At 31.4% G+C, this 27,564-nt stretch overlaps 1 protein-coding gene and 1 pseudogene across 1 annotated transcript; both read left to right on the top strand.

The window, feature by feature from the left end:
- Nucleotides 1-12,574: 12,574 nt before the first annotated feature.
- LOC120120148 (gibberellin 3-beta-dioxygenase 1-like) lies at nt 12,575-13,862 on the top strand. The gene is made up of 2 exons (XM_039139856.1): nt 12,575-13,072; nt 13,164-13,862. Exons 1-2 carry the CDS (start codon nt 12,618-12,620, stop codon nt 13,798-13,800), a joined length of 1,092 nt encoding a protein of 363 aa, XP_038995787.1. The 5' UTR covers nt 12,575-12,617; the 3' UTR covers nt 13,801-13,862.
- Nucleotides 13,863-20,548: 6,686 nt separating this feature from the next.
- Nucleotides 20,549-23,552, top strand: LOC120119362 (annotated as a pseudogene).
- Nucleotides 23,553-27,564: the final 4,012 nt, after the last annotated feature.

Raw genomic sequence — 27,564 nt, 5'->3', positions numbered from 1 at the left:
ATGCAGCATTCAGGAAACATACAATTTAGAAGAAACATTCAGAGAGACAGATTCAAGAAATGAAATTGTGGAGTCTAATGTGTTCCAATAAAAACTAGAAACAATAGTTTATTTAGTAAAACGAATTTTTAAAAACACAATTGTATCCTCCACCCAAACACTTCATGTATAGTTCCTCAGAACTGCAAGCCTACCTACGGGATACCTTGGGGGACTATAGGCTCACCCAAGGGACACCTTAGGTCTATAAGAAATTACCAACTTGATTAGAGCTAAATCTCAAAACTTCAGAATCCTACCCAGATAGTACCCCAATAAAACAGGTCATATAGCATACAATAACCAATAATATCATAAATTAGGAGCCATATATATTACATATAAAAACATATATCAAAGATTGGGTTTTTGTTTCAGATATCAAAGTCATACTTTAAAAAAAAATATTTATGTGCTCAAGGAACACTTAAGAGGATACAAATATTTTTCTGAGGCACTAGGTAATTATTACGAAAAGAAATATGACTTCTACAAATATTTCAGAAATAAGGTCTATATTTCTGAACATTTAGGATTCCTTTAGATGTTGCTTCTTTATGAACATTTAGGATTCAAATATCACATGAAAATATCTAAGAACCTTTATATCAGAATTGTTCAAGATTCAGATATAACAAGAGTGTTTTCATTACTCAGGCCATCAGGGACATTTTAGTCATTACGATTCCATAAAAATTCTTAGTAACTTAAACCAATGAGGGTAAAATTATAATTTACAGTATTTTGGATTTATATCGAATTATCAAGATTCTGGGTCAACAAATTAAACATATCTCATCATGCAGTATTCATTAATCATTCGGAGAATATCCTTCAGAATATTCACTTCTTAATATTGATTGCACTAATTGAAATGATCACCATCTAATCAAAATTGAAACAGATTGTAACATCCCAAACTATGAGTTAGTGACTAAATTGTAAAATTTCAAAATTTGGTAATTAAAGTAGAATAGTTCAATGATTTATTTGGGAATATTTTCGGAAAGTTTTTAGTAATTATTCAAGGAATTAAAGGGCAAAATGGTCAATTGACATTAAATATATTTTTATCCCTTTAATAGGAGATAAAACGTGGAAGATGAAAACATTTATCATCTTCTTCTTTCATCTTCTTTATCCCGTATCTCCCAAGCTTAAAGGTAAGTTTCTGATTTCTTGGTTATTTGTTGTTTTAAAAGTTGGGTTATGATCACTAGATGATAATTAAGCTTAAGGAAAGCTTAATTTGTTCTAAAACAACAAGATGAAAGGTATAGGAGAGATTAAAGATTTTGAGTTTTTGAATGAAATCTAGAAATAGAGTTGATAAGTTGAATTTTAAGTTGAATTTGACTTGTCATCTATGAGAATAAGAAGATAGAAGTGTTGGAATTAAGTTTGGATAACATGGAAAATTTGGTATGATTATTGATTTCTATATGGAGAATAGAATTTTGAGATTTAAGATGAAATAAATGGATATAAATTAGTTTAAGTGTGTATATTTGAGTTAAGAATATAAAAGGGGATGAAATATGAAGAATTGAAGTGAAAATATAGAATTTTCGTGTAATGAACAGTGAATTCTGGGCTTGAGCAAAATTTCCAGAACGTGCAGGGGGAACAGATTCCCCCCTGGGGGTATCGATTCCCCCCTAAATGAAAAAAATGGAATTCGATTCATTAAACCGGTTTAAGTTATTAACATCAAGTTTAAAGTTTAGGCTTCTGATAGTTGTTTTGAAATGATATATTTATGCAGATATTGATTCTAAACAAGTTCCGGAATAATCAAAGGATTAGGATCGAATCAAAGTAAGGCTAAGGTGAGTGCAATTTAATTTGTACTTATATTATCGAACAAACATTGGCTTGCGATGAGCAGTAATGGAGTTATTATGGTAAGAAGTGACTTCCAAAATATTATTTGATTGGTGATCGATGTGATTATTATGTGTGTATGAGTACATGAAAATGAGTATATGTCATTATATGTGTTATGATCTATGTGAATATGCAATATGTGATACATGTTATATGATATGAAATAGATGTTTACACATACATGTGGTATGTGACAGAAGAAAAGAAATATGTGATCATAAGAGCAATAATAATAAGTTATGAGATTACATGTTTATGTGATACAAGTGAGTTGAACTACTATAAATGATAATGCCCATGTTATGTGATATGAGAGCTAGTGGTATAGTTGGCATGCCAAGAGTCGAGGGTTACATATGTCCTACGAGACATATGATAGGTCTTTCGGGACACATATTACATCCTTCGAGATGATAGGTCATTCGGGACACAGATGACATCCTTTGGGATGATAGGTCCTTCGGGACATAGTTTATACGAGTTATGGTGACAACATATGTGTGCACAACCTCATAGTACTCACATACCTTGAGTTCTCAGTAATGTTCATGGGCCTACAAAAGATATCAAAAGTATATATGGGCTAATACACGAGTTAATAAAATAAATAGTATAAATACACAGTATGTAATGCATATGATTTGTTATATAAAATGTTTTATGGCTTATATTATATTCTTTATATGTTGAGGTTAAGCATGATGGAAATTTGTATTATAAAGGGAGACTTGTGATCCCTGAGAATGAGGAATTGAAAAAGGATTTGCTAACGGAAGCCCATTGTAGTCCATTGACTATGCATCTAGGTGGGAACAAGATGTATATGGATCTCAAGAGTCGATATTGGTGGCCGGGAATGAAAAGATACATTACGAAATTTGTGTCCAAATGTTTGACGTGTTAACAATTCAGGATTGTTGCAACCAATCTCTATTCCTCAGTGGAAATGGGAGAATGTGACAATGGACTTTGTGACGGGGTTACCTTTAACTCCGAATAAAAGAGATTCGATTTGGGTGATAGTTGATCGATTGACCAAGTTAGTACATTTCATTCCTGTACAAGTAAATGTTTTGAAATGTCAATGTGACACATCGGACTCGTATCCGGGTCGGGTACGGGTTGGGGGTGTTACACAGATCTCAAGGGGACGAACATGTATTCCAATGATATTATTTACTTCTTTATTGCAACCGTATCCATAATGGCTTACTCGCTTGGGTCGTGCTCCAAACCTCAAGGGGCAGTACAACACTTAGGTTTATAGGTGATTCTAGAGTTTTTTTCCAATAATCCACTATTTCTAGGTTATGAGGGTATTTAGGTCATTTCAATATTCGATGTTATTTCAATCATTCTCTTTCAATTTAGTATTTTCATATAATTTAGTCATTTTAAACCGTTCAGTCGTAAATTACACTTTCGATGATTTAATCTCCAAACGTTTGCTCAAGAATTAGAAATTCTAAGTATGTTTTTTCCATCTCGAAGGTAAATATTTATAATTAAGGTTTCTTTAAATCGATCGAGTATTTAACAAGTGAAATGATAGTTCTATCGGATCAAGTATAACTTTTTAGGGTTATTTTCCATTTTTAGGGGAAATCATGGTCTTTTTACAATACAAGGGTATTTTAGTAATTTCTTATCCAAGTATTCTCGACATTTAACCTTAAAGAAAATAATCAGAATTTATGAATCCTAGAATCAATTGATTTACTAATTAATCATTGGACTTTGAATTTATTTCCTATTTGTCTTCCAATTCTTTATGCGAGTCATCTGAGTTTCATTTAATTTACTAAATTTTAACAAAATTCAGTTCAAGTCAAATCACCTTTGGAATAATGAAATTTCATTGGAACAACCTTCGGAATAATGATGATAACCTATAAAAAAAATTCCCTTGTCACTTTTTGGAAGTATATTCGATACGAACTAAACGACCATAGTGGTTAAAAGATTGTTATCATCTCTTGAGATTCTAAATTTGAATAGGATGTCTGTAAGAATATATGAACATTAATTATAAAATGATTAAATCGAATCTCTATTCTATTATTGTAAAGAACATAAAAGATCAATCTCATAATCTCAAACTTTAAAAACTAAAAATAATTTCTACATCAATTTAATCCACTTGAATGATGTGAATTCAATGGAAGCAACATTTGGGATGTGACAACTCAAAGTTTTTCTTACATATTTTTGGTAAATGCATATTGGAAAGCTAGGGTTTTTCTTTTTCATTGTAGTTTAGGATATAAAATTTGAGTAGAATTATGACTACTAGGTAGGGCGGTCCAACTTGACGAAGACACATGGGTTTGAGCTCTCAAAGACAATAAATAGTGTTGGTGTCATTTTATTGAAGCACCAACACATGGCTCATTGTACATTCTAGAATCTAGGCTCTCTAAAATTTATGTTCAAACTTTTGTTGTTTGCTTTTGCTAGCAAGAACATGGTGAGGGTGTTTCTTCGATAATATAAACTTTAACTACTAATCCAAGCTTTTCTTATTTATTTCTCAAAACAATGGTTCAATAAGAAATAAAGTTACAATAATGGAACATCGATCTTGATTAATAAATTGCTTGAGCTTAATTATAATTGAGATGAATTCAAGTAACTCACGTTATTCAATTGGCAATATAATTTTTTATTAATTTAATAATAATAATATATACATCATTATAATACTAATATATATTTTATATTATTAATGTATAGAATAATAGCCTTAAATTTATCACGTCTTTAATGAATAGATAAAAAAATGACAACGACAAAAAAACATATCTCTCAATTCCATCTTTCAAAATTTGAATACCAAGTTTTCAAATATTGTCAATTGTTTTACCAAATATATATATATATATAACAAGTTATCAAAACTATAATTAGGGTAAATTGTATAAATGGTCCTAAACTTTTAGAATACTTTTATTTTAGGTATTGAATGTTTAAAACTCGTAATACAATCACTAAATTTTTAATTCATGTTCATTAGTTATTTTCATCAACTGTCGTTAACAAAAGATGATTTAGCACGTTAAAGTCTTATTAAAAAAACTCCTAAAGTCTTCTTTCAAATTAACAATCGTTGTTTGAATCACTTCTGCATCACCTTCCAACATTCTTTTGATCATCGTCATCACTAAACAACAAACAAAACATTCAACATACTCGAGAGCTTCCATCCGCCACGACCGTCAAACCATTCTTCACCATCATTTCATCCAAGTCCAAAATACAATCGAATCTCCCTCACCATCCACGACCAAACTAACCAAAAACCAAACCACCGTCACCAGTTTCATTCAGCCACCAATAGCAACAAACAATAAACAACATTAATTATATTATAAGGGCTATGTATGGTGTCTATGAACTGAATGAAAGAGATTAAAATGTTTTTCAAAAAGTTTGAACCGAATGAAAGAAAGAGAATAATAATGAATTCTTTATTGGAGAAACCACCAAATGATAACGAAAACAATGACAGAAAGAGGAGAGATGACTACCAATTTTGAAGAAGGCACACCGACAATTGACGAAAATGACTATAATGGAAGCAAAATAAAAGTTAAGTGATTATATTGTAAGTTTTAAGAATTTAGTGACCAAAATGAAAATTTTATAAAAACTCAAGGACCATTTATGTAAGCTACCCTTAATAATTACATCGAATATTTATAAAAGCATATCAAATTCAATGCAAAATGCGTCAAAACTTACCAAAAATATATAAAAACATAAAATGTTACAAGGTTAGTATAAAAATTGACAAATTATATTATAGATGACTGAATTGTATCTAGCAACTGTGCAAATATTTTCTTTTTTCGTTTTGGATTGCAACAAGATAATGGCTTAAAATTTAATATATTAGAATGTTAGTAGTTTAAGATGTATCATTTTAAAATCATGGTTAGTTTGTTTAGATAAATAAATATTTTTCTTAAAAAGTAATATATTAAAATTTCATAAATTTGAAAAATAATTATAAAAATTAATAGGATTTATACATGCTGAAATCCATAAAAGAAATTGATTGATGTATATACCATTGGGTATGTTATGTGTCAATCATTTCAAATGGGATATGACAAATCATAATGCCTCATGTTTTGTAAAATATAGACAGCATAAACATTTTTGTCAACCCTTCCCCATATTTGCCTAATGATCTATAACATGGGATTGTTGGCTAAGGATAATGATGTTAACCAATAGGCTAAGTGACCATACTCTCTTTTGAAGAAAATCACGTGTCAGCCAGAGTTTAGTCTACAAAGTTATAAATGAATGAAGATGTTGGCCACTATATGTGACTGAATTTATATGGGGTTATACCTATCCAAAAATCTAATTTTTATATCAATTGCAATCTTACTCGTGCAAGGAGATATATCAAGGAAAAATAATTATTATTAGATTTTGAATTTTATTACGTTTATCGGTGAAAAATATTTATATAATAATATATTTATAAAAATTAATTCAACGAATGAATATAGTAAAATTATTTAATTTAAAATTTATATAAATAAAAGGATCATAATGTCCTTATAACAATATTGATTATCAATTATAAATAGAAAGATAATAATCATTTTCAAAACAACTTGTATCAGATAATCTATGGCATCAACTGAATCATTAAAGTTATATTTAGTATACGAGTCAAATTAACACTAATTTAATTGTGAAATTGCTAATATACAACATTTAAAAAGTTTTTCTCTTCTTATTTTAAAATTTTTATTTGTTATTTAAATAAAATAACTAAAATCCAGTATTTAAGAATTAAAGCTCAATTTAAGATTTTTTTCCTTCAGATTTTTGCTCTAATTTCATATGGTATTCATATCATTAGAACAATATCGATATCAAAATCTAAAAATATCTATTTCAAACTCGAAATTCATATTTAATACCCTCTGAACGTTAAATTTGAGGTCTTACCCAATTATCAAGATTTATAAGAATAGTGTAAGATCATATAATACTATTTTTACACATTAAACGACACATTCATCAATTAACATACTTGACACTTAAAATACTCAACATATCGTACAAACAAACAAATCATGATCTTATTTATGAAGTTCCAGAAGCATTTAAAAGTTGAAATTGTACTATAACTCAAAACACGTAACAAAGCTCTTTACTCAACTTCCGTCATATATATTTTTTTTTTGAAATATTCTTATCTTTTACACTAAAGGGTCCTATCACGTCTTTTACGAACCAATAATCATCAAAAGGAATTTCTAATCAAACATAAGATTGGGACGACCATTAAAACATGAGGATGCCATGGATGAGGCTTATATCATCCCAAGGGCAAAAATCCTCTATAGACCTCAAACTTGCTCTATACCATCTTCCATAGAGTATATGGAGATTTTCTTAAAGCTCGGAAAAATAAAGATTTTTTTTAAATGTAAATGGAACCCGTTAAAATTTTTATCATAATTCAATCAAATCGAGACTCAATCAAGACAACAGAAGGAAAAAAGAGTACCCAAAAATTTAATTAATCATCACCAAAATGAAACTAAAAAACATCCACTATATGATACAAACGATTCATCATAAAACGATCCTACCTTATACCAATACCCAACCCATAGAATAAAAGCATCGAAATAAAATCAAAACTTGCAAACCGCTTGCAAATAATTAAAACATGATTCATACTTCCTCCTATATAAAATACTAGTTTAGATGCACTATCGACCCCAAGATGTGGGCATCATAGAATAGGATAATTGATATGGGCAATAACACCCAAACCCCATGATGACATCAAAACATTGTTGCCTTGTTGCTATTATGTTGTGTGGCGGGTGCCCATGCCATGGTAACCACAAGAAAACGCCGAATGAGACTAAACCAATTGGAAAAGTTTGAGCATTCTAAACCCCATCATTGAAAGAAAAAGACAATGAAACAACATAAAAAAATAGTAACAATATCGGCCGCAATGGTATACACTTTATTTTGCGTGATAAAATTTATGTTTGAATCTTATAGATGATTTTATTGAAAAAGACAATTATTCATCTCAAAAGATTAATCTTCATAGATCGTAAAACGAATATATGAAAAATACTATGATTATAATAGACAAAATTATGTGCGTGTGGGTTTTATAATGGTGATGTTTTATTTTTTGTTGTTTTGGGACACCCACTTGGGTCGTTTAGGACAAAGGAACAAGAATCTAAACCTCCCTTAATACCAAATGGAACTTTTACAACTTTTCATGGAAGTAACCAAATATACATATACATAGGTGTATCCAAACCATATCTTTATGTTTTGGACGGAAATGCCCTTGTATAAGTTCCAAAAAGATGTATTTGTCATGTTGATTCCCTCCTCCATGAGATTGGAGACAAGTCCATCTATCTTTGAAGAGCAAGTTGGGGGAGCTTGGGGGCAATTATGTCATAATTGTACAAGTGGAAGTTGGAAGTAGTACCAAGTAGTGGGTGATAATAGCTATGGCTGACGATTGGGTGTTTGGGGGGGGGGGAATGTTGATAATTGATGTTGATGTTTTTTCTACTTAAGACAAGACAAAGGCACATGGAGAGAGAAATAATGGCTCCTTATCAATTGTGAACAACAAGTTCAAATATATCGACATGAATGTTTATGTTTGGATAAGTCGGATTGAGGCTTAAAATTTTATGAAATTTATTGTTTAAATGAAAATAGTTATAAATAAAAGTAAGTACAAACTTTGTATTAGCATGTAATCTAATTTACTAAACAAACGATAACTAGGTGCATGATTTCATGATGAAGAACGAAAATACAAATAATTTTTAGTAGAACTAACAAGTGTCATGAACTGTTAAATAAATTCTTTTTCTCAAAATAAAAATAGATAAAAATAAGAATAGTATAGAGAAGGAAAGGATCGATCCGCAATAACTTACAAATTCTGATGTTGAGTTACTTTGATTCCGATCTAGGTAAACTATAATAAAAGTAAAAAAGGGGTTTAGTCAAATATGAATTAAATAAAAATAAATGATTAAAGTAAAAAGTTGAAAATTAATATGATGGAAAATAGTCTAGAGCTTTACTTTGACTCAATTCGCTTTGATCATCGAAATTAATTTTTACTTCGAGATTCATGCTAATTACAGTCTACAAGATTCAATCCTTATAACTTGTTTTTCTCTTTGGATATGGAGAGGACAAGATGATCCTTTCGGTATTTTGTCGAAATACTAAACACTCCCACTGTCTTATCATTTCTTGTCCCCTCCTACAAGGCACCTCCCCAACACCAATCAACATTACACTATATTGTTCTAAAATGAAAAATAATAAATAAATAATCAGCACAACTATTCCTATAATTCTATCGAATTATTTAATCGGTTTGATCTATAATGATGGATTTTGATAACACAATCGTTCAAAAAATCGTAGATAACAAACTTCGAATCAAACAAAAAGCAAAGGAGGAGATTAAGAATTCAATTGAACAATTTATATTTGTGGAACCTTATTCAGATAATAAATTTATAATCTTACATTACAATGGATGGTGACAATTCAATCTATCTATATGGTTTGTGGCAACTTCTGTTATAAGTAGTAAGTCTTCTTCAATAGATATGCTAATTTCCTTGTTAAAAGATGATCTTATATTTGCTTCTAAAACATGAATTAATGTCATAATTATAAAATATTTTAATAAGTCAGCAGCTAAAGTAATCACATTAATTGTCACCCGTAGACAATTTTGCGTTTATACCCGGTGGTAGTGCCATATTTTATGCCATTGTCGTGTCCCTTGGAAATTTTGGCAACGTTGGTTAAACTTGTGGGGTGTCACTCTTGTAATATCCGGTGATTTCGGTTCTTCTTTCCTATTGTGGATGAATATTCTTATTCGTGCTGGTTCTAAAGAAATTTGGAAGCTTGCGTTCTTTGGGTTAGCTTGGTCTCTCTGACTGTACCGTAACGAAATGATTTTCAAGAATTCTATTTTGGATCAGAATCAGCTATATGATTTAGCTTTGTTGAGAATGAGTAGCTGGTGTAAGAATCGTTGGCATGATTCATTCAAATCCATTTTTGATGTGATGCTTTGTCCCTTGGAGGCCAGTGTCTCTAAGGTGTGCCTCTCTAAACCTTTGGCGAGTGCTTGGTATCCTTCTCCTAAAGAACTTTTAAAGTTTAATGTGGACGGTCTGCTCGGGGCAGCTTTGGTTTGACAGGTATCGGGGGCATTCTCCGAGATCATAAAGGTAACATCCTAGACAAATTCTCTAAGGCTGTTGGATTACTTGACCCCAGGGGTGCGGAGCTTCAAGCTGTTCTGGCTGTGTGTCATCGTTTCCAGGGTTCAGCTTGGTTTCATCTCGTCGCCTCATTATCGAATCGGATAGTAGTCTCGTGGTCTCCTAGATATCCGCTCCTCAATCCGCTTCGTCTTGTTTTAGCTCAGATTGTTTTCTCTGTTCCCAGTTTATTAGCAAGTTCTCGTGGAAGATTCAGTATGCTCCTAGAGAGGTTAATGGAGATGCTGATGCGCTAGCAAAGAGTGGGATTCCTTGCCCTTAGAGCCTGGTCTGCTTGGTAGTGCTTTAGTTTGGGGTTTTTGTTCTCATGCAGTGTCCTGGCGACGGTTCCACTCTTCTCTTGGTTTCGATACTATGTCAGTTCCTTGGGTCATGTTCATTATCTGGTGTGGTTGGTTTCTTTAGGGTCTCGATTTGTTGGATGGTGCGTTTCTTTGGCTCGGTTAGGTAAGTTTATGTGGCTCGTCTTGTGTGTTTTGGCAGAACATTGGTGTGCAACCTACCTGTTGTTGCTTTTAGGTTAGTGCTGTCTGCTTGGTATAGTGGTAGCTTGGTTTTTTGGTGTGCAATTGATTCCTGTATGTGCGGGTGTAGCCTAGCTATTTGGGGTGGAGTATTTTAGTTTATTGTTGCAATTAGTTATATTTTACAAATGGAATTTGAATCGCATTAATATAACCACTATTTTTTCTCAATTTAAATATAAAGATAGTTTTTTTTAATGAGATTCATGTTAATGTATCCTCTCATTGTAGATCTTTAATCATATTTTTATCTTTTAAAAAAAATTGTCACCCGTCTTGAGAATTATTCTCTTCCATCCATCATCCTACTTGATTCGAGTTTAAATTGTTTTTATCCTACTCAAATTTTGACCTATTTTTAATGTAAAAATTTACACTCACCTAGACATATATATAATTTAATTAGTTAAAATAAAGATATGGTTAAAAAATATAGAGAGAAAATACTATTTCAATTATCCCTAAATATATAATTTTAATAGTTAAAATAAATATACGATTGAAAAAAAAAATAAAGTGCTATTTCAATTATCCCTAAACATATAAAAAATAATTATATTATTATCTCATATCATTTCGAGAATTTTTCATCCTTAATTTGAATTCAATTTGACTCGATCTAAACTAAACACAATTTTTTTTAAAAAAAGTAGATACGATTGGATTAGAATTCATTGGATCCAAGTCCTATGGCCACTTTAAGATTGGATCATATCTCATTTTAAAATAGAAAATGTTTAATTGCCACTATTTAATATATATTTTGTTGTTAGGTTTTTGTAAAATTTACAAACAAGTACAACCACAACTGTGGTAACTTGAGTTGTCCTTAACATGTACACTGAGCCAATATATGTTATTGGAAGCTACTGCCTCCACATGGAAAAAAAAAGCAACTATAGTTGTTGCTTATATATATACACATGAAAATTACAATTCCTTTTAATTTATTATTATTATTATTTTGATCAAAACTGGATAAATTATTATTGTTGTTGTTAAAATTATAAGATCAAATCAATTAAATTAAGTATTGAGTTAGAATTAAATGAAAACTTTCATTCTCATTTTTATTTAGTTCTATCTCTAAATAAAATACGAGTAAATTATTTATTTAATCATTATTACTTAATTTATATTTTAATTATTCAATTGTTATTTTATAAATAAAAAACATACTTTTATAGATATTGTCGATTTTAGGGTGGGCAATTATCCACTCTAAAATCTATTTTTTTCTTTGCAATCTAAATTTTATGTTAATATCAATTTTATTGATTGTTTTCACCTAAAAATTTTACTTTTCTCTACCTACATAATTTGTCATGTTGTAATACATGTGTGTCCATCCTAAAAATTTATAAATCCGTTATCCTATGTAATATTATATTTTGGTTCTATTCTATTCAATCTTTATTAAGAAAAAATAACAGTAATATTAATATGTTACTGTAAAATAATATCACATCAATATTAAAAAATAATTAAAAATAATCACGTCGACATCATTATTTTTTTCCTAACGGTTTATCGAAATATAATCAAAACCTAAGATTATGTAAATATGTAGTTTAACCATAAATTAAAAATAGAATGACTAATAATTCAAACCTTAAATCAGATTTAACTTTTAAACCAGTCAAATCAAAATCTGTCTCATCTATCTAAAAGATTAAAAAAATTATAAAGTTAAAAGAAAATTTCACTCTCTCAACCTCTGTTTTGACCTCTTCTATATATACTCGCTAGAAGCCATCATATCTCTTCAAATCTCTCATTTTCTCTGTTTTTCTTCACACCAAAGTACACACTCCCTTCTAAAACTATGCCTTCAAGACTCTCCGATGCCATTAGACCCCATCCCGACTTCACTTCACTCCAAGAACTTCCCGATTCATACGCATGGAACCACCAGCCCGACTACGACTACCCCTCTTCGTCCGACTATGCCGAGTCGGTGCCGAATATCGACCTTAATGACCCTAATGCTCTTCAAGCTATTGGCCATGCATGTAAAACCTGGGGAGTTTTCCAAGTCATCAACCATGGTGTCCCTATTGGTCTCTTTGACATGGTTGAGGCCACTAGCCGAACCCTTTTCTCTTTACCCGTCAACCAAAAACTCAAAGCTGCTCGATCGCCGGACGGCGTCTCCGGCTACGGTTTCGCGAGGATTTCATCTTTTTTCTCTAAGCTTATGTGGTCTGAGGGCTTCACCATTGTCGGTTCACCCGACGAGCATTTTCGCCAACTTTGGCCACATGATTACATCCATCACTGGTGAGCATAGATTGCAGACATGATATATATATACATATACATATGTAACAAAATTTAATGTTAATAGAGCTTTTCTTTGATTCTTCTTCAGTGCTGTGATTAAGGAATACAAGCTAGAAATGAACAAGTTAGCAGGGAGACTGATGTGGTTGATGTTGGCTTCATTGGGGATAACAGCCAAGCAAGATATCAAATGGGCTGGCCCAAAAGGTGAATTCAATCAGGCTTCAGCAGCTCTACAGTTGAATTACTACCCGGCTTGTCCCGACCCGGACCGAGCCATGGGTCTCGCCGCTCATACGGACTCGACCCTCCTCACCGTCCTCTATCAAAACAACACGAGCGGGTTACAAGTCCTCAAAGAGGGAGTGGGGTGGATCAGAGTCCCTCCCGTCCCGGACACACTCGTCATCAACGTTGGGGACCTCATGCATATCTTGTCCAACGGTTCGTTTCCAAGCGTTCTTCACCGTGCCATGGTGAATCGGACCCAGCACCGGTTATCAATAGCCTATTTATTTGGGCCACCATCGACTGTCAAAATATCGCCTCATCCGAAACTAGTAGGCCCGGCTCAACCACCTCTGTACCGACCAGTTACTTGGAATGAATACTTGGACGCCAAAGCCGAACATTTCAACAAAGCACTCTCGTGGGTTCGAGTTTGTGTCCCTCCAAATGGATTGGTTGATGCAAATGAACACAATAATGGCGTCAAAGCTGGCTAAAGACAACCATTGTTTTTGTTGTTAATCACCTTTTTGTTCTCTTCCTCTTTTTATAAATATTATTCAATTTTATTGGCTTGATGTAAATATACATATTTACCTTGCAATATATATTTTAAGAACACTTTTTCTTCTATTATCTTGTCTTGAATTAAATTTTTATTTAATTTCTATTATGGAAAGAGTTTTTAATGAGATATATATTTTCTTTAGAATAAAGAAAAAACAATAACTAAAGGAGGTGAAGGCCTATGTCTCATTGTGGTAAACTAATAATTAAATTTAACCATTTAACATAAAATTTATGATTTGACCAACAATAGAAATCAACATGAGACTCCAATTGATGAATTTTGATATGATATTGTAAGATTAGGTTTTTTTTTTAAAAAAAATAGGTTTAAGTCAGAGCTGATAAATTTTGATATGAACTTGTAAGATTAGTTTTTTAAAATATAAGTTTAAGTCAAATGAGGTAATTGTATAATTATCTCACATTTGTGTGTGCATAGGTGCATGTCAAGTCGTATTATACCATGTACAAGTTTTTATGTAAAAAATTGAATCTGGTTTCAATTCAAGTGAAGTCTCTCTAAATTTGAATCAAACCAGATGACAAATGAAATTGTATCAAATCGAATAATAACTCAGTTCAACTTAATCCATACTCATCCTTATTTTCAATTTATATTTTTATCTCTACTCATCTAAAGTTTCTTGTACTAAATCTAAAATTATCTTTTAAGAACCCCAATATGTTGGAGGTCATATTATTATTATTTATTACTATTATTATTATTATTATTATATCCAATTACTTTTGAAATCTCAATCTTGATTTAAACAATATTTAATAAATCAAACCATATTATTAATCTTTATATTTTACATAAGTTTTATATTTAATTTTTATTATTTTATTTAATCATTTAATTCCTTATTATTATTCATATAATTTTTGTATTATTTTAATCAGAGCCGAAATTTTAAATTTAAAAAAATATTAAAATTAATATATAAAAATTAAATTCAGTATATATCAAATACAAAAACTAGTGATAATTGATTTTAGAAGATAATGTTTGGATAAGTAAATAAAAGTGGGAAGAATAATAAGGGTTAGTTCCCAATGAAAGAGGACCAAATGGATAAATTTTACATCAAATCATGTAAAAGGATGAAGACAAAAGGGTTGTCTTTTTTTTCTTCTATCTTTTGTCCTTGTGTTAGAAAGAGATTGAGTGCAATTCCCTCTCCCTCTCTCTCTCTCTCTCTTCTTATTTGAATATTCCATTTAAAGAGACATTAGAACCGACAACTATTACACCCGGATATGAAGGAAGACCCCCCGCTCCAAACAATAAGACAAGTAAATCAAAAGATAAAATGAGTCGCTTAAATAATAGGATAGAAACATACAAATTGATCAGAAAGGAATATTTTAGAATTCTATTTGAATATGAATATATATATATATATATATATATATATATTATTGATGAAAGAAATAAGATTATAACTATATTTAATAATCTTTTAATTTGGGAAAAAGTTAATAATTCATAATTTTATGAAAGATTTAGAAATATACTGTGATAATGATTGTTTATAAATTGATAATTAAATAAATTTAAATATCATATAATAAATACAACTGATCACATAGACTCATGTATCAATGATCATGTCAAAAATTATACTTGATCGAAAGATATAACATTTGAAATATTTCTAAATTTTTTATAAATTTTCAATAAGTAAAAATCTAACAATTAGAAAATATAATTGTATATCAAAAAGAAAATAAAACAAGAAAATTGGAGTATGATCACGTGTAAAAAATTTCAATCTTTTCTAAAAGATTTTCTTCTTGGAATTAGGAGAGTATCATTGTAGAGACATAAGTATCAGTCATTTCGATTCACGAAGATGTTTATTCAAAACTTGAAGACGATATTGCCTCTGCAAACCACGTGCGATTCCACGTTGGCTAGTCGAATTAAGCAAGCGGGAATATCATTGGACGTGGCAAAATAAATAAATTTCATTATCTTTTAAAATACTCAATATATATTTTTAATATCTCAATTTTATTTTAATATTTAATTTGATACTTCATTTTTTGTTTAGTTTAATTGAGTATCTGAGCTTAACTTCAGGTACAATTTGAGATTTGAACTTTTTTTTAATTCAATTAGATATATAAATTCGGTTTCTTGGTTCAGATAGGTATTAACAACTTTTAACCGATTTGAACCAATAAATTAAGTTCATGAGCATATTTGAATAAAGAAAGTCAAGTTTAAATATTTTAAATCTAACAAAAACCTAAGTTTAATATGAATTAGACCAGAAACAGTTTAGGTACCAAATTGAATACTAACATTAAATTCAAGTGTCAAATTAAAACATGAAATTATGTACTAAAAAATTGACCACGGGCTCAGTCGTTGCCGGTCTTCCGCTTCGTCTCTAAAGCAAGAATTCTTGAAAGATTTTTTTTTTTTTTGGATAATTAAGATTTTTATTATCCAAAAATAGCAGAAAACGGTTACAAAACCAATACAATTAAAAGAACATAAGAAAGGGGAACCTAATTACAACAAAAATCATACTATACCCCAGAGATTACAAATAGAAAAGTTAGTACTATCTAATCTATTAACATTCTTATTACTAAGTTGAGTTCCTACAATATGCTTGATTGAGTCCAGAATCTCGTCCTCGAATCTGTAGGTTCCTCTAAAAAGCCTTCGGTTCCTTTCTTCCCATATGGTATAGTTGAGAGTGCACCAAGAAAGTTTCATGACACTAGTAAGCAGAGATTTTCTTTTTCATGTGTTATATGCCCAAACTAGCAAATTAGTCCTAGTAAAAGGAGGTTTGTGTATATCTATGAGCTGAAAAATTGAGTTCTAGATTGAAGCAGTCGTCTTAATTCTTGAAGATTGAACCCATACTAATATCGGTAAAAATTTAATATGAATATTCTATCACTTTATCCATATAATATAATGAATCTATGAAATGATTTTAGTAGTTTAAGTGAATGTTAATATTTGTAAAATATTAATTTTTATAAAGATCCTGAGTTTAAACACTTATTTTTATAAGTGTGTTATCAATGATTAATTTTTTTAAAAACAGATATTACCTTATTATCATTCGAGTCTATTAAAATATTTTATACAATTTAATCCATAAAATTCAAAATTCATTAGCAGCCAAATTTTTTTATTTCTTCAAGCTCATGTTGGGAAGCAATTACTTCAAAATTCACAACCCATCATTTATCAATTCAAAATCCAACTTTCTGACCTCGAAATCAATCCATATCACATCGTTTAATATACGTATGATCTAAGGTCTCTTTCTATCAAAGTCATATAATTATGGAAGGTCTTTAAAAAAATTATCAAGTAATTTTATTAATAAAAGAAATTATTATCCTTTTTAAAAAAATATAATTTCGAATAATTATGTTTGTATAGTAAATATACACTATCTATAGGGTAAGAAAATTTTGAACTTTCAATTGTGTCATCGTGTAAATCAAGTAAGTTTGGTTTGTATGAAAATTTGATCTCATGTTTTTCATTCAATTTGGGTAGAGAGTAAAGGTTTTAAGCAATCGATCCAACATAACAACTCAATAAATAAAGAAGTTGGATAGTAACATTAGGTTTTCATTATGATAGGTGAAGATTCAAGATATATTACACAATTGAACTTAGACGATGCGTTGGAATGAGTTGATAATGAGATATCGTCATAGTGGACTGACGAATGAAGAAAAGTGTAAGAACTGAAAGACCCTATCTCATATTCGTATGTATTTATCAAACTAAAATTTGCAGGATGTATTAAAAGAAAAATAAGATCTTCTCATATTTGGATAAAATAACTTCAAATCAAAACCATTTTTGTTCTTCTCAAAATGAGCATAATTTCCGGGGTGTCATTATCCCCACTTCTGAACCAATTAGATTCATCAGCTAATCACGTTGGGGGGGGGGGTCAATTCTCATATTCGTTTTCTTCCAAGGCAATCACTTAACCACCGAATTCCATGAAGAAGAAAAAACAATTCATTACAAGACAAAAGTGTGTGTTTTCCATGGAATACTTCAGACCTTTCAATCAAAGTGGCATCTGTTGTAGTAAAATGTCTTGTCATAGACTTGTGTTTTCAATTAAACACCGAATTTACATCCTTCTACCGAAGAAACATCAATTTATTACAAGACAAGGAAGTGTGTGTTTTCCATTGAATACTTCAAATCAGTCAATCAAAATAGCTTTTGGTAATAGTAACATGGAAGTGTAGAGATTTTTGGTGGAGACAGGAAGTGTTGTGAACAAGTGAAAGGGAGAAAGGTAGCCCTATAACACATAACTCAGTGAGAGGCTGTGATTGATGACACGAGTACACGGCGGAATAGGATAAATATTGTTGGTAATGCAAAGAAGTTATATTTAACATTAATTACAATAATTGAAGATACGATTAATACATGCGTGTTGCTGTCGTTGCTACTATATAGTTTTTGTTTGTGTCAACGTGCAACACACATATGTTTATTTTCAGACATTGTTGATGTTATTTTTATCAAATTTTAAACATAATGTTTTTAATAGATAATTCTATTAGATATCTTAGTTTATTTTATTTTTTATCAAATAAAAGGGTAAATTATACAAATGATCATCCGATTATTGATTTGTTCCAAACTCGTCATTTTCATTAAAATTTGATGGCATTCTGAGCTGGACATTAACATGTTGACTAAGATATGATAAAATTTGATCTTAAAATCTCAAACGAATATACAACTCAATCGTTTTTAGGAGAGATTCTGGGATCATATTTCATCATATCACAAACACCAAGTTAACAATCCAACTCAGATTATCATTGATTTTTTAACGAAAAATGACGAGTTTGAAACATATTAATAGTCGAGTGACTATTTTGTAACTTTTAATAGTCGTAGTACTCAACAAATCAATATTCTATAGTCAGGGGATTATTTGAGTACTTTACCCTCAATAAAATTGTGCGAATTTGGAGGGATTGAGACACTTTTGGAAATTGGCTTCCTCTCTTGGAAGGTTTTCCCCGTCCGTTTCTCTTATAAAAGATGACCTTCAACCCATTGTTTTAGCCACGAAAAACATATCACGCTTCCTCATTTTCTCCTCTTTCTGATTTTTGTCGATATCCTCCGTACAAAAAGGGCAATTCATTTGAGTTACATCGTCCTTATTCGAGTGTACAAATCTAGAAACACTCTATTGATCGCGAGGACAATATTAGTTTTACAATTACTCCAATCAAGGAACAATAGCTTTTATGACAATCGTTCTACCATCGCACAATAAATGGTTTTATCTACTGAACATAGTAGGAGAAGTTAATGAGTATGATTAGAGAATCTAACAAATCTAAATGCATAAAACCAACAAATTTATCTCATACAAATAAAGACATATAATTTACTTATATTATGTAAAACTTGTTAGTTTTATGTAATACTATAATCACTGAATGAATCTAAATAAAATTACATTAATATTATCTTCTCTTTCCTTTTCCAATCAATTGTTGAATTTAATTTTCATAACCAAATAAATCAACATGCCCTTTGTAAAACTAACCCTAAATTCGATATTGAATCAAGCCCAACTCATACCCATTTATTATACTTAAACCTAAACCCAATAATATGAAACCCATCCCAACTCCATTTTTATTTACAAAATTCAACCCAGTCCAATTTACACCCATTTGCATTGTACAAAATCCAACCCAAATTTGAAAAAAAATGAACAGAGAAAAACCATCATTCGATAATTTTTTATGAAAAAGAAATCATTATCAAGTGTCTCGTTAAAAACATCTCTAATTCTAATGGAAAAAAAAGGTACCTAGTAATAATAATACAAGAAGGAAACCAAAAGTACCAAACAAGCAACGCCACAAAGCCTCACCGCTCAGTGACTAGAAAAACAAAGCCTACACTACAATAAATTTGTCAATTTATGACAAAATTTTTATATGACGTTACTTATATCATCACAAAATATACTATAATGTGATTTTTTTTATTTTCGTCAAATTTATTGATTAATGGTATATCTTTTATGATAATTTTAAAAATAGTCATTAATTTTTGTCACTATATGTTTGGCGTCAAAATCTTCCCACTAAATTCTTTTGTGGGAAACCTTTTAATGACATTTAGATAAAATAATGACGTTATAAAATCGTCTCCAATGAAAATATATATTAGTGACGATTTATTATAATGACGATTGAATTTGAAATAGTGGCGTTGCACATTTGTCACTAATAAGTTTTATTTGTGACAATTTAATTTGTCATATTTTATATTATAAGACACTAAAAGTGACATTTTATTATTGTCACAAAAAATAGTTTTAGCACGACGAAATCAATTATTTGTCATTTGTTTTTATCTCTCTTTTTTATATGACGATTTTAAAAGACGTCATGAAATTACGTCAGTTAATGTTAAAAAATAAGATAATCTAACAACCTTATTGAATTATACAATTTATAGATTTTTTTATTTTTTTGACATTATTTTATATTAAATTATCTCATGTTCAATTTTTTTTAGAGTAAAACGTAAAATAATAAATCATTAAATTTACTCATTTAAATTCGTCACTCTACAATTACGAGAACACAAGTCTTATTTATTCATATTCTGCTTTCCCCAGTCCTACTCTTTCAATCGCTCCACCACTTTTACAATTTACGAATGTCTTTGGAAACCCTAAAACGTTAAATTTACTCATCAAGGAATGACGAATGGCGGTCCATTGCAATTCCGCTCCTCTGTGTTGCAAACCATTGAGAAACAGAGGCCCCACACCCGTATCCGCTCTCTTACCCGCTCGTCTATCCTCAATTCCTCGAACCCATTTAGATAGATGAAAGCTCTCAACCTGCATGTATTCATTAACTTTTAAACCAAAGCCTACGATTCTTTCTGTATGTTTTAGTCTTTATATGTATATGTTTTCGTTTTGGGTTGGTTTCACAGGTGGGATAAGGGGGTTTCTGCTGTTGTTTATGAAGAGAGTGTTGTTGGGTCCAACTCTTCTGGGACTGATGTATTCAACCTCACTTACCTAGAGGTGGGTTTCTTTTTTATTTAGTAATTTCAGTTAATTTTCACCTTTTTTTTGTTGGCATGGTCTAGTTTTTGGTTTTTAGGGGAATAGTTGGTTGTGGGATGTAAGTGGGGTTAAACTTTTGGCTGATCCAATTCTGGTTGGTAACTTGGACTTCGGCATTCCATTGCTCTATGATGCTGCCAAGAAATTTATTAAGAATTTCAAGGTTTCTTTTTGTATCCATGTTATATATATATATAATTTGCTTTGTTGTTTAATAAGTGTGTTTGTTGTAATTGGGGTGTAACTTCCTTTGTGCAGCTTTCTGATCTTCCTCAACTTGATTGCCTACTGATTACACAAAACCTTGATGATCACTGCCATTTAAGGACCTTAAAACCACTCTCCAAATGCCAAGCCTTTGCTGGATCCTCTTTTCAGAAATGTGAGTTAAATCGTTAATTTAGTTTTCAGGGGTTCCACTAGGCATCTATTATTGTTTATGGTTCACGCTCCACTGCATTTTTGTGGTTTGGTTCATTGAATACACCATCATAAATTGATGATAGTGTTAAATGTAAACAATTCAGGACAACTTGTCATTTTATTAATCTATTTAGTTGTAGAGCATCTGTTGTAAACTAATTTTCAACCGAATCTGCTACTGTTCGATGTATCCATGCATATGGCTTTACTTCCGTTCACTGTTGCATTAGAATCTTTCAGGTCACATATCTAGAACCTGGTCAGGAGTCTGAAGTTGAATCAAGCAATGGTTCCAAAGTCAGAATTCAAGCTACTCCTGGGCCAATTATCGGTCCTCCATGGCAACGGCCTGAGAATGGGTAAGGCTCTCCGAGCTTCAACTTGCGAATGTGACTTTAAGTATAACGCTTGCACTCTCCGTCACTAATCATTGGTACCGTATGGTGTGCTATATTATTTTCTTATGACTGAACTTACATGTATGGTTTTTGCCACGATGGTCTTGGAATTATGTGTTTCAGGTATCTAGTCATTTCTCCACAGGGCCAATTAACTCTCTATTATGAACCTCATTGCGTATACAAAAAAGATTTTCTCGAGAAGGAGCGTGCCGACATCGTTATCACCCCAGTCATCAAGCAGCTTCTTCCGAAATTTACTATGGTTTCTGGACAAGAAGATGCAGTGCGGTTAGCTAAACTGCTGGATGCCAAGTACATTACATGAACTATTCCTTGACGCTAAACCTGATCAACGAAATTTTACAAATCTCTTGCTCATTTCTTTATTTTAGGTTCATTGTGCCAAAAAAGAACGAAGATCTAGATAGTAAAGGGTTTCTAGCATAGTTCGGTCTGAAAGAACAATCGAATCATTCAAGGTCAGATTCCTTTCTCCTTGAAAAGTAAATGAACCTAGGCCTCCCTTATGGTGTAAACATCCACCTCAAGTTGATTATATACTCATAAACGCTGTAAACCTATTTGAATCTCTTGCATGTGGGCATATTGATAAACTGTGTGGAAATCGATCTTTAAATCTAGAACGAGTCTGATCTGTGGTGATCATCTGCATGACTCAGTTGAACCGATCTGTCATCTTTATGTCAAAGGTAGTTTCTAACTTTTCATTCCAAATTTTGCTATAAATAAATACCCAAAAATGAGATTCTTAAGGAATCTTGGATACGTAACTATGACATTAGAGAAAATTTTAAGGGAGCACTTCCTAATGTAATAGCTCTTTGAATGGATAAACGTTGTTCTTTTTAGCTGTTGTTGAAACATAATAAACCCTTTGGTGGGGATTTGGCTAATGTATGACAAATTTGAGATAAATTTGCCTTAGGGAGTTTTAGGTTGTAGTTGTGGTAGAATGATTTTGAGATTGTAGTAATTTCTCGGTACCTTCTAGATCATATAAGTTTTGGGTTGACTTGGCCGACCAATTATAGGGAAAAACAAATTAGGAAACGTGAAGAAATAAAGCTTGTGAATAGTATATACAAGAGATAAGATTTAGGAGTGAATTAAGAGAAGAAAGGACGGCAGTTTTGGATTGATTGCATGTGCATATTTGATTGTGAACAGTACATGAAGATAGGTGTAGAAATTCAGGAAAAGCATTAGAGAAGGAAGAGGAGTGTTGTTTTGTTCAAAAAACTGTTGAGGAATTTTCCAATCAAGTTTCTCTACGTTTTATCTCGATGTAAATAAATTTCCTAGGTCAAATAAAGATATGTAGTTTGAGCATTTTTAGAGGCGAGTACTGTGCTGTGCGTTTACATAAGATAGAAACAAATATTCCATAAACCATATCAATATTAGTAACTCCATTGATATTGGGAATTGAAATGTATATTGTACATTTTCACTTTCATCTCTGTAAATACCTTGGCAACTTTAATGCTATTATTGTTTAAGAAAAATCCTATGGTAAGTTTGACACTTTTGATATTTATTATAAAGTTTATTTTTATTTTAAAGTCTAATTTTTATTTTTGAAATCATAGAGCGCAAGGATGATGAAAAACCAAATAGGATGGATTTCTTCAAGGCAACTCATTATTCAAATGACAAAGGATGGACAACATCTGTGGCACAAGCAAAAAGCAAAATATGTAAGACCTCACAAAGTTAAGTATTAAATTATAATTTTCATCTAAGGATTATTTTATTTATGAATGACTTTTTTTATGAGAAAATGGTGGAGTTGCAATCAACTCCTGCTGAAGAAGGAGCAGAACCTAAGAATATTGATGATATAATGGATGAGGTACTTGGTACTAGATCAGGATACATTTCGGGGCTTGGATATGGGCCAAAGCCTAAGAAAGCAAATTCAAGTGCAGATACAATCGAGTTAAAAAAGAGTTTGAAGAATAAAGAAGATGAACTTAATAACTATAAGTCAAATTTTGAATTGATTCAAACTCATATGGAAGCTATGAGATCTGCTTTGTTAGCTGTTGCAATTCAAGTGCCATCACTTCAATTTTCAGGTAAACAATATGGTTAAATAAATAAAAATTATTATATAATATTAATTGTAGTAATTAATGTTGATTATTTTAATTTGTAGCTTCAAATGATACTACGAATTCAACATTAACAGAATCACAACCGACTCAAGATTGGGATTGAGATTGCTACAACGAAATATTCCACAAGTCATATTATTATCATATTATTTTTATTTTATGTAAACATTTAAACATTTTTATATTTATAGAAATGAAATTATTATGTTTTTAGTGAAATATTTGTTTAAATCTTATTATTTTTCAATAAGTGAACTATTTTTTATTTAGATTTGTATAAATAATTTTTTAATATATATTGTCATTAAAATTGTGACAATTTTTAGTTTTGCCACTATAACCTTATATATGGTGACGTTATATGCATAATCATCATTCAAAATATTATTAGGTAACGATATATTATGTCACTAAAAATGTGACAATATCTCTTTTTATCACATATAAGTTGATTTTAATGCATTATTTGTGATGATATAAATCATCAATAATGAAATTTTACATAATTTAGTGACATAATTAGTTCTCATTGAATATTAATTATATAGTGACATTATATATAAATGTCATTCATGCTACTATTAGGTGACGATATACTACGTTACTAACAATGTGACAATTTTTTTTTCGTCACGTATACAATAAAATTATTGTGTTATTGGTGACGATATGATTTATTAATGACGAAAATGTACATCATTTAGTGACAAAAGTAATTGTTACTGAATGCAAATTAAACTGTGACCATTAGTGTCACTATATATTTAACAATACCTGACGATAACACATACATCGTCACTTTTGACATTTAGTGACACACCTAGGGTGACGATCATCGTGACATTGACTTTTACGTCACAAAATACATCTAGTGACATAAATTGAAGTTTTAGTGACAATAACCTAGATGCCACTAATAAGAAAATTTGTTGTAGTGCTAGGATCGAATATGATCCGCATACAACATGACAAGGATTTCGTTAGGAGGAGAATAAGAGAATCGAGTTCTAGTAATCTCCGGACCAACACTCTGTTGCGGAAGACGTCTATCGCATAAAGCAAAATCGCAACTAATAATTTGAGAAAATAAAAATAAAGATAAAAGAGACACAAAATTTACGTGGAAAACCCTTAAATAATATAGGGTAAAAACTACGGGCAACGGTAGAAGAATTTCACTATGAGAAAATAGGAATTACAACTTCTCTCGATCTACCAAGGAGAAAATAATGATAATTCTCTCTTGATAAAAAAGGAGAAAACAACTCTCAAGAAACTCTTTAAATTATCTCTAGTATTGGAAGAAAGCTAGAATGCTTTGGGATGATTTTGAAGCTAAATGAGTTATGGTATTTATAGTTGAAACTTAAGGACTAATTTATAAATACCCTAAATTACAATGACTAAAAATGATTTTACCATTTCCAAAAAATTCAACAAATGCCATGTGTCATTAATTGTGCCCACTTTCGGTGCCCCATTCCTTTTTTTAATTGATTTGGTTCCTTGCACTTTCGGTGCAAGGTCAATATTCAACAATCTCCCACTTGAAGATTTGATTGGAACAATCATATCTTCACATCATTCTTTCTACCTTGTACCTTTAATGTTACTTACGTCTCTGACAGGCCACTAGAGGATCGACACCAGGTAAATTTATCAGCATTGATCGCTTTCGTCATAAAATATGTTATGTTGTCTTTTGTATGGATCTTCTGCATATATACCGTCCCTTCTTCCACCTTTTCATGAATGAAATGGTACTGAACTCGTATGTGCTTTGTCCTTGAATGAAATGTTGGATTCCTTGCTAGATGCAAGGCGCTTTGACTGTCACAAAACATAGAGACATACTCTTGATTGTGCCCAAGCTCCTCCAATAACATCTTCAACCAAATTGCTTCTTTACTGGCTTGTGTAGCTGCTACATATTCTGCTTCTGTTGTGGATGTAGCCACAACTGACTGCAATTTTGAAACCCAGATTACAGCTCCACCAGCAACTTTAAACACATATCCTGTAGTAGATTTGCTTTTATCCAAATCCCCTGCATAGTCAGAATCAACATACACATTGATAAGTAAATTTGATCCTCCGTAACATAATGCAATATTTGAGGTCCCTTTGATGTATCTCAGGATTCTCTTTACTGTATTCCAATGCTCTTTGCCTGGATTCGCCATGTATCGACTAACCACTCCCACTGCTTGTGCAATGTCTGGTCTTGTGCATATCATAGTGAACATTAAACTTCCCACTGCCGATGCGTACGACACTCGAGACATCTCCATCCTCTCTTCTTCACTGCTAGGACTCATACTGGAGGATAATTTGAAGTTAATAGGAAGAGGGATAGAAATTGGCTTACAATCTTGCATGCTGAATCGTGACAAGATCTTCTTCAAGTAATTCTTTTGTGAAAGCCAAATCTTCCTATTACTTCTATCTCGGTGAATTTGCATCCCTAGAATCTTGTTTGCTGATCCCAAGTCCTTCATTTCAAATTTCCTAGTCAGTTGTGCCTTTAATTCTTCAATATGATCTTTGTTGGGTCTTGCAACCAACATGTCATCCACATACAACAACAATATAACAAAATCGTTATCACCAGACCTCTTGAAATAAGCACAAGGGTCTGCATTAAGTCTGTTGTATCCAAGGCACATATACCAACATCTCGGTGCCTGCTTTAGACCGTATAGAGATTTGTTCAACCTGCAAACCAAGTTATTCTTTTCTTTTTCTTCAAAACCTTCAGACTGGAGTATATAATTTTTTTCTTCAAGATTTTCATTAAGAAAAGCTGTTTTAACATCTAGCTGCTCTAGATGTAAGTCCAATGTCTCGAACTGTTGTTAGTCGAACCACAGGATAAAATATTTCATTGAAATCAATACCTTCTTTTTGAGCATATCCTTTGATCACCAGTCTTGCACGATACCTCTCCACTTGATCGTCACAATTTCGCTTGATTTTGAAGACCCATTTGTTACCAATTGGCTTCCTTCCTGGTGATAGTGGCACAAGGTCCCATGTATTATTTTTATGAAGGGCTTCGATTTCTTTTTGCATCGCCATCATCCACAGTGAAGCATCTGAGCTGTTTATTGCCTCCTGGTATGTTGATGGCTCACCGTCTTCTGTTAAAAGGCAATATGCAACATTTCCTTCTATAACATAATATGAATGCCAATTGGGACGTCTTTTCACACGATCTGATTGACGAGTTGTTGGAGCTTCAGAACTCTCTGGTTCTTGTTCATCATGTGCTGGTTCTGCTTCAGAAGAATCTCCTTGTTCAACCTCTTTTTCCACATGTATCTGTGTAGTCTCTGACTTTTCAACGTTATCATCATCTTATTTTCTTTGTAGCTTATCTTCTACAAAGATAACATCCCTGCTGATGACTACTTTGTGGGCAGTGGGATCCCACAAACGATACCTTTGACTCCATCAACATACCCCAAGAATTTGCATTTCTTGGATTTTGGATCCAGCTTTGAGATTTCTTGGGAGTTGTACATCACGTACACAATACTTCCAAATATATGGAGGTTTGAATAATCAGCTGGTTTACCAGTCCATATCTCCAT

Source organism: Hibiscus syriacus, unplaced genomic scaffold (assembly GCF_006381635.1).
Source record: "Hibiscus syriacus cultivar Baekdansim isolate YM2019G1 unplaced genomic scaffold, ASM638163v2 tig00110332_pilon, whole genome shotgun sequence".
Lineage (NCBI taxonomy): Eukaryota > Viridiplantae > Streptophyta > Magnoliopsida > Malvales > Malvaceae > Hibiscus > Hibiscus syriacus.
Note: the sequence above shows the minus strand (reverse complement) of the source record. Positions and strands in the feature narration are given on the sequence as shown.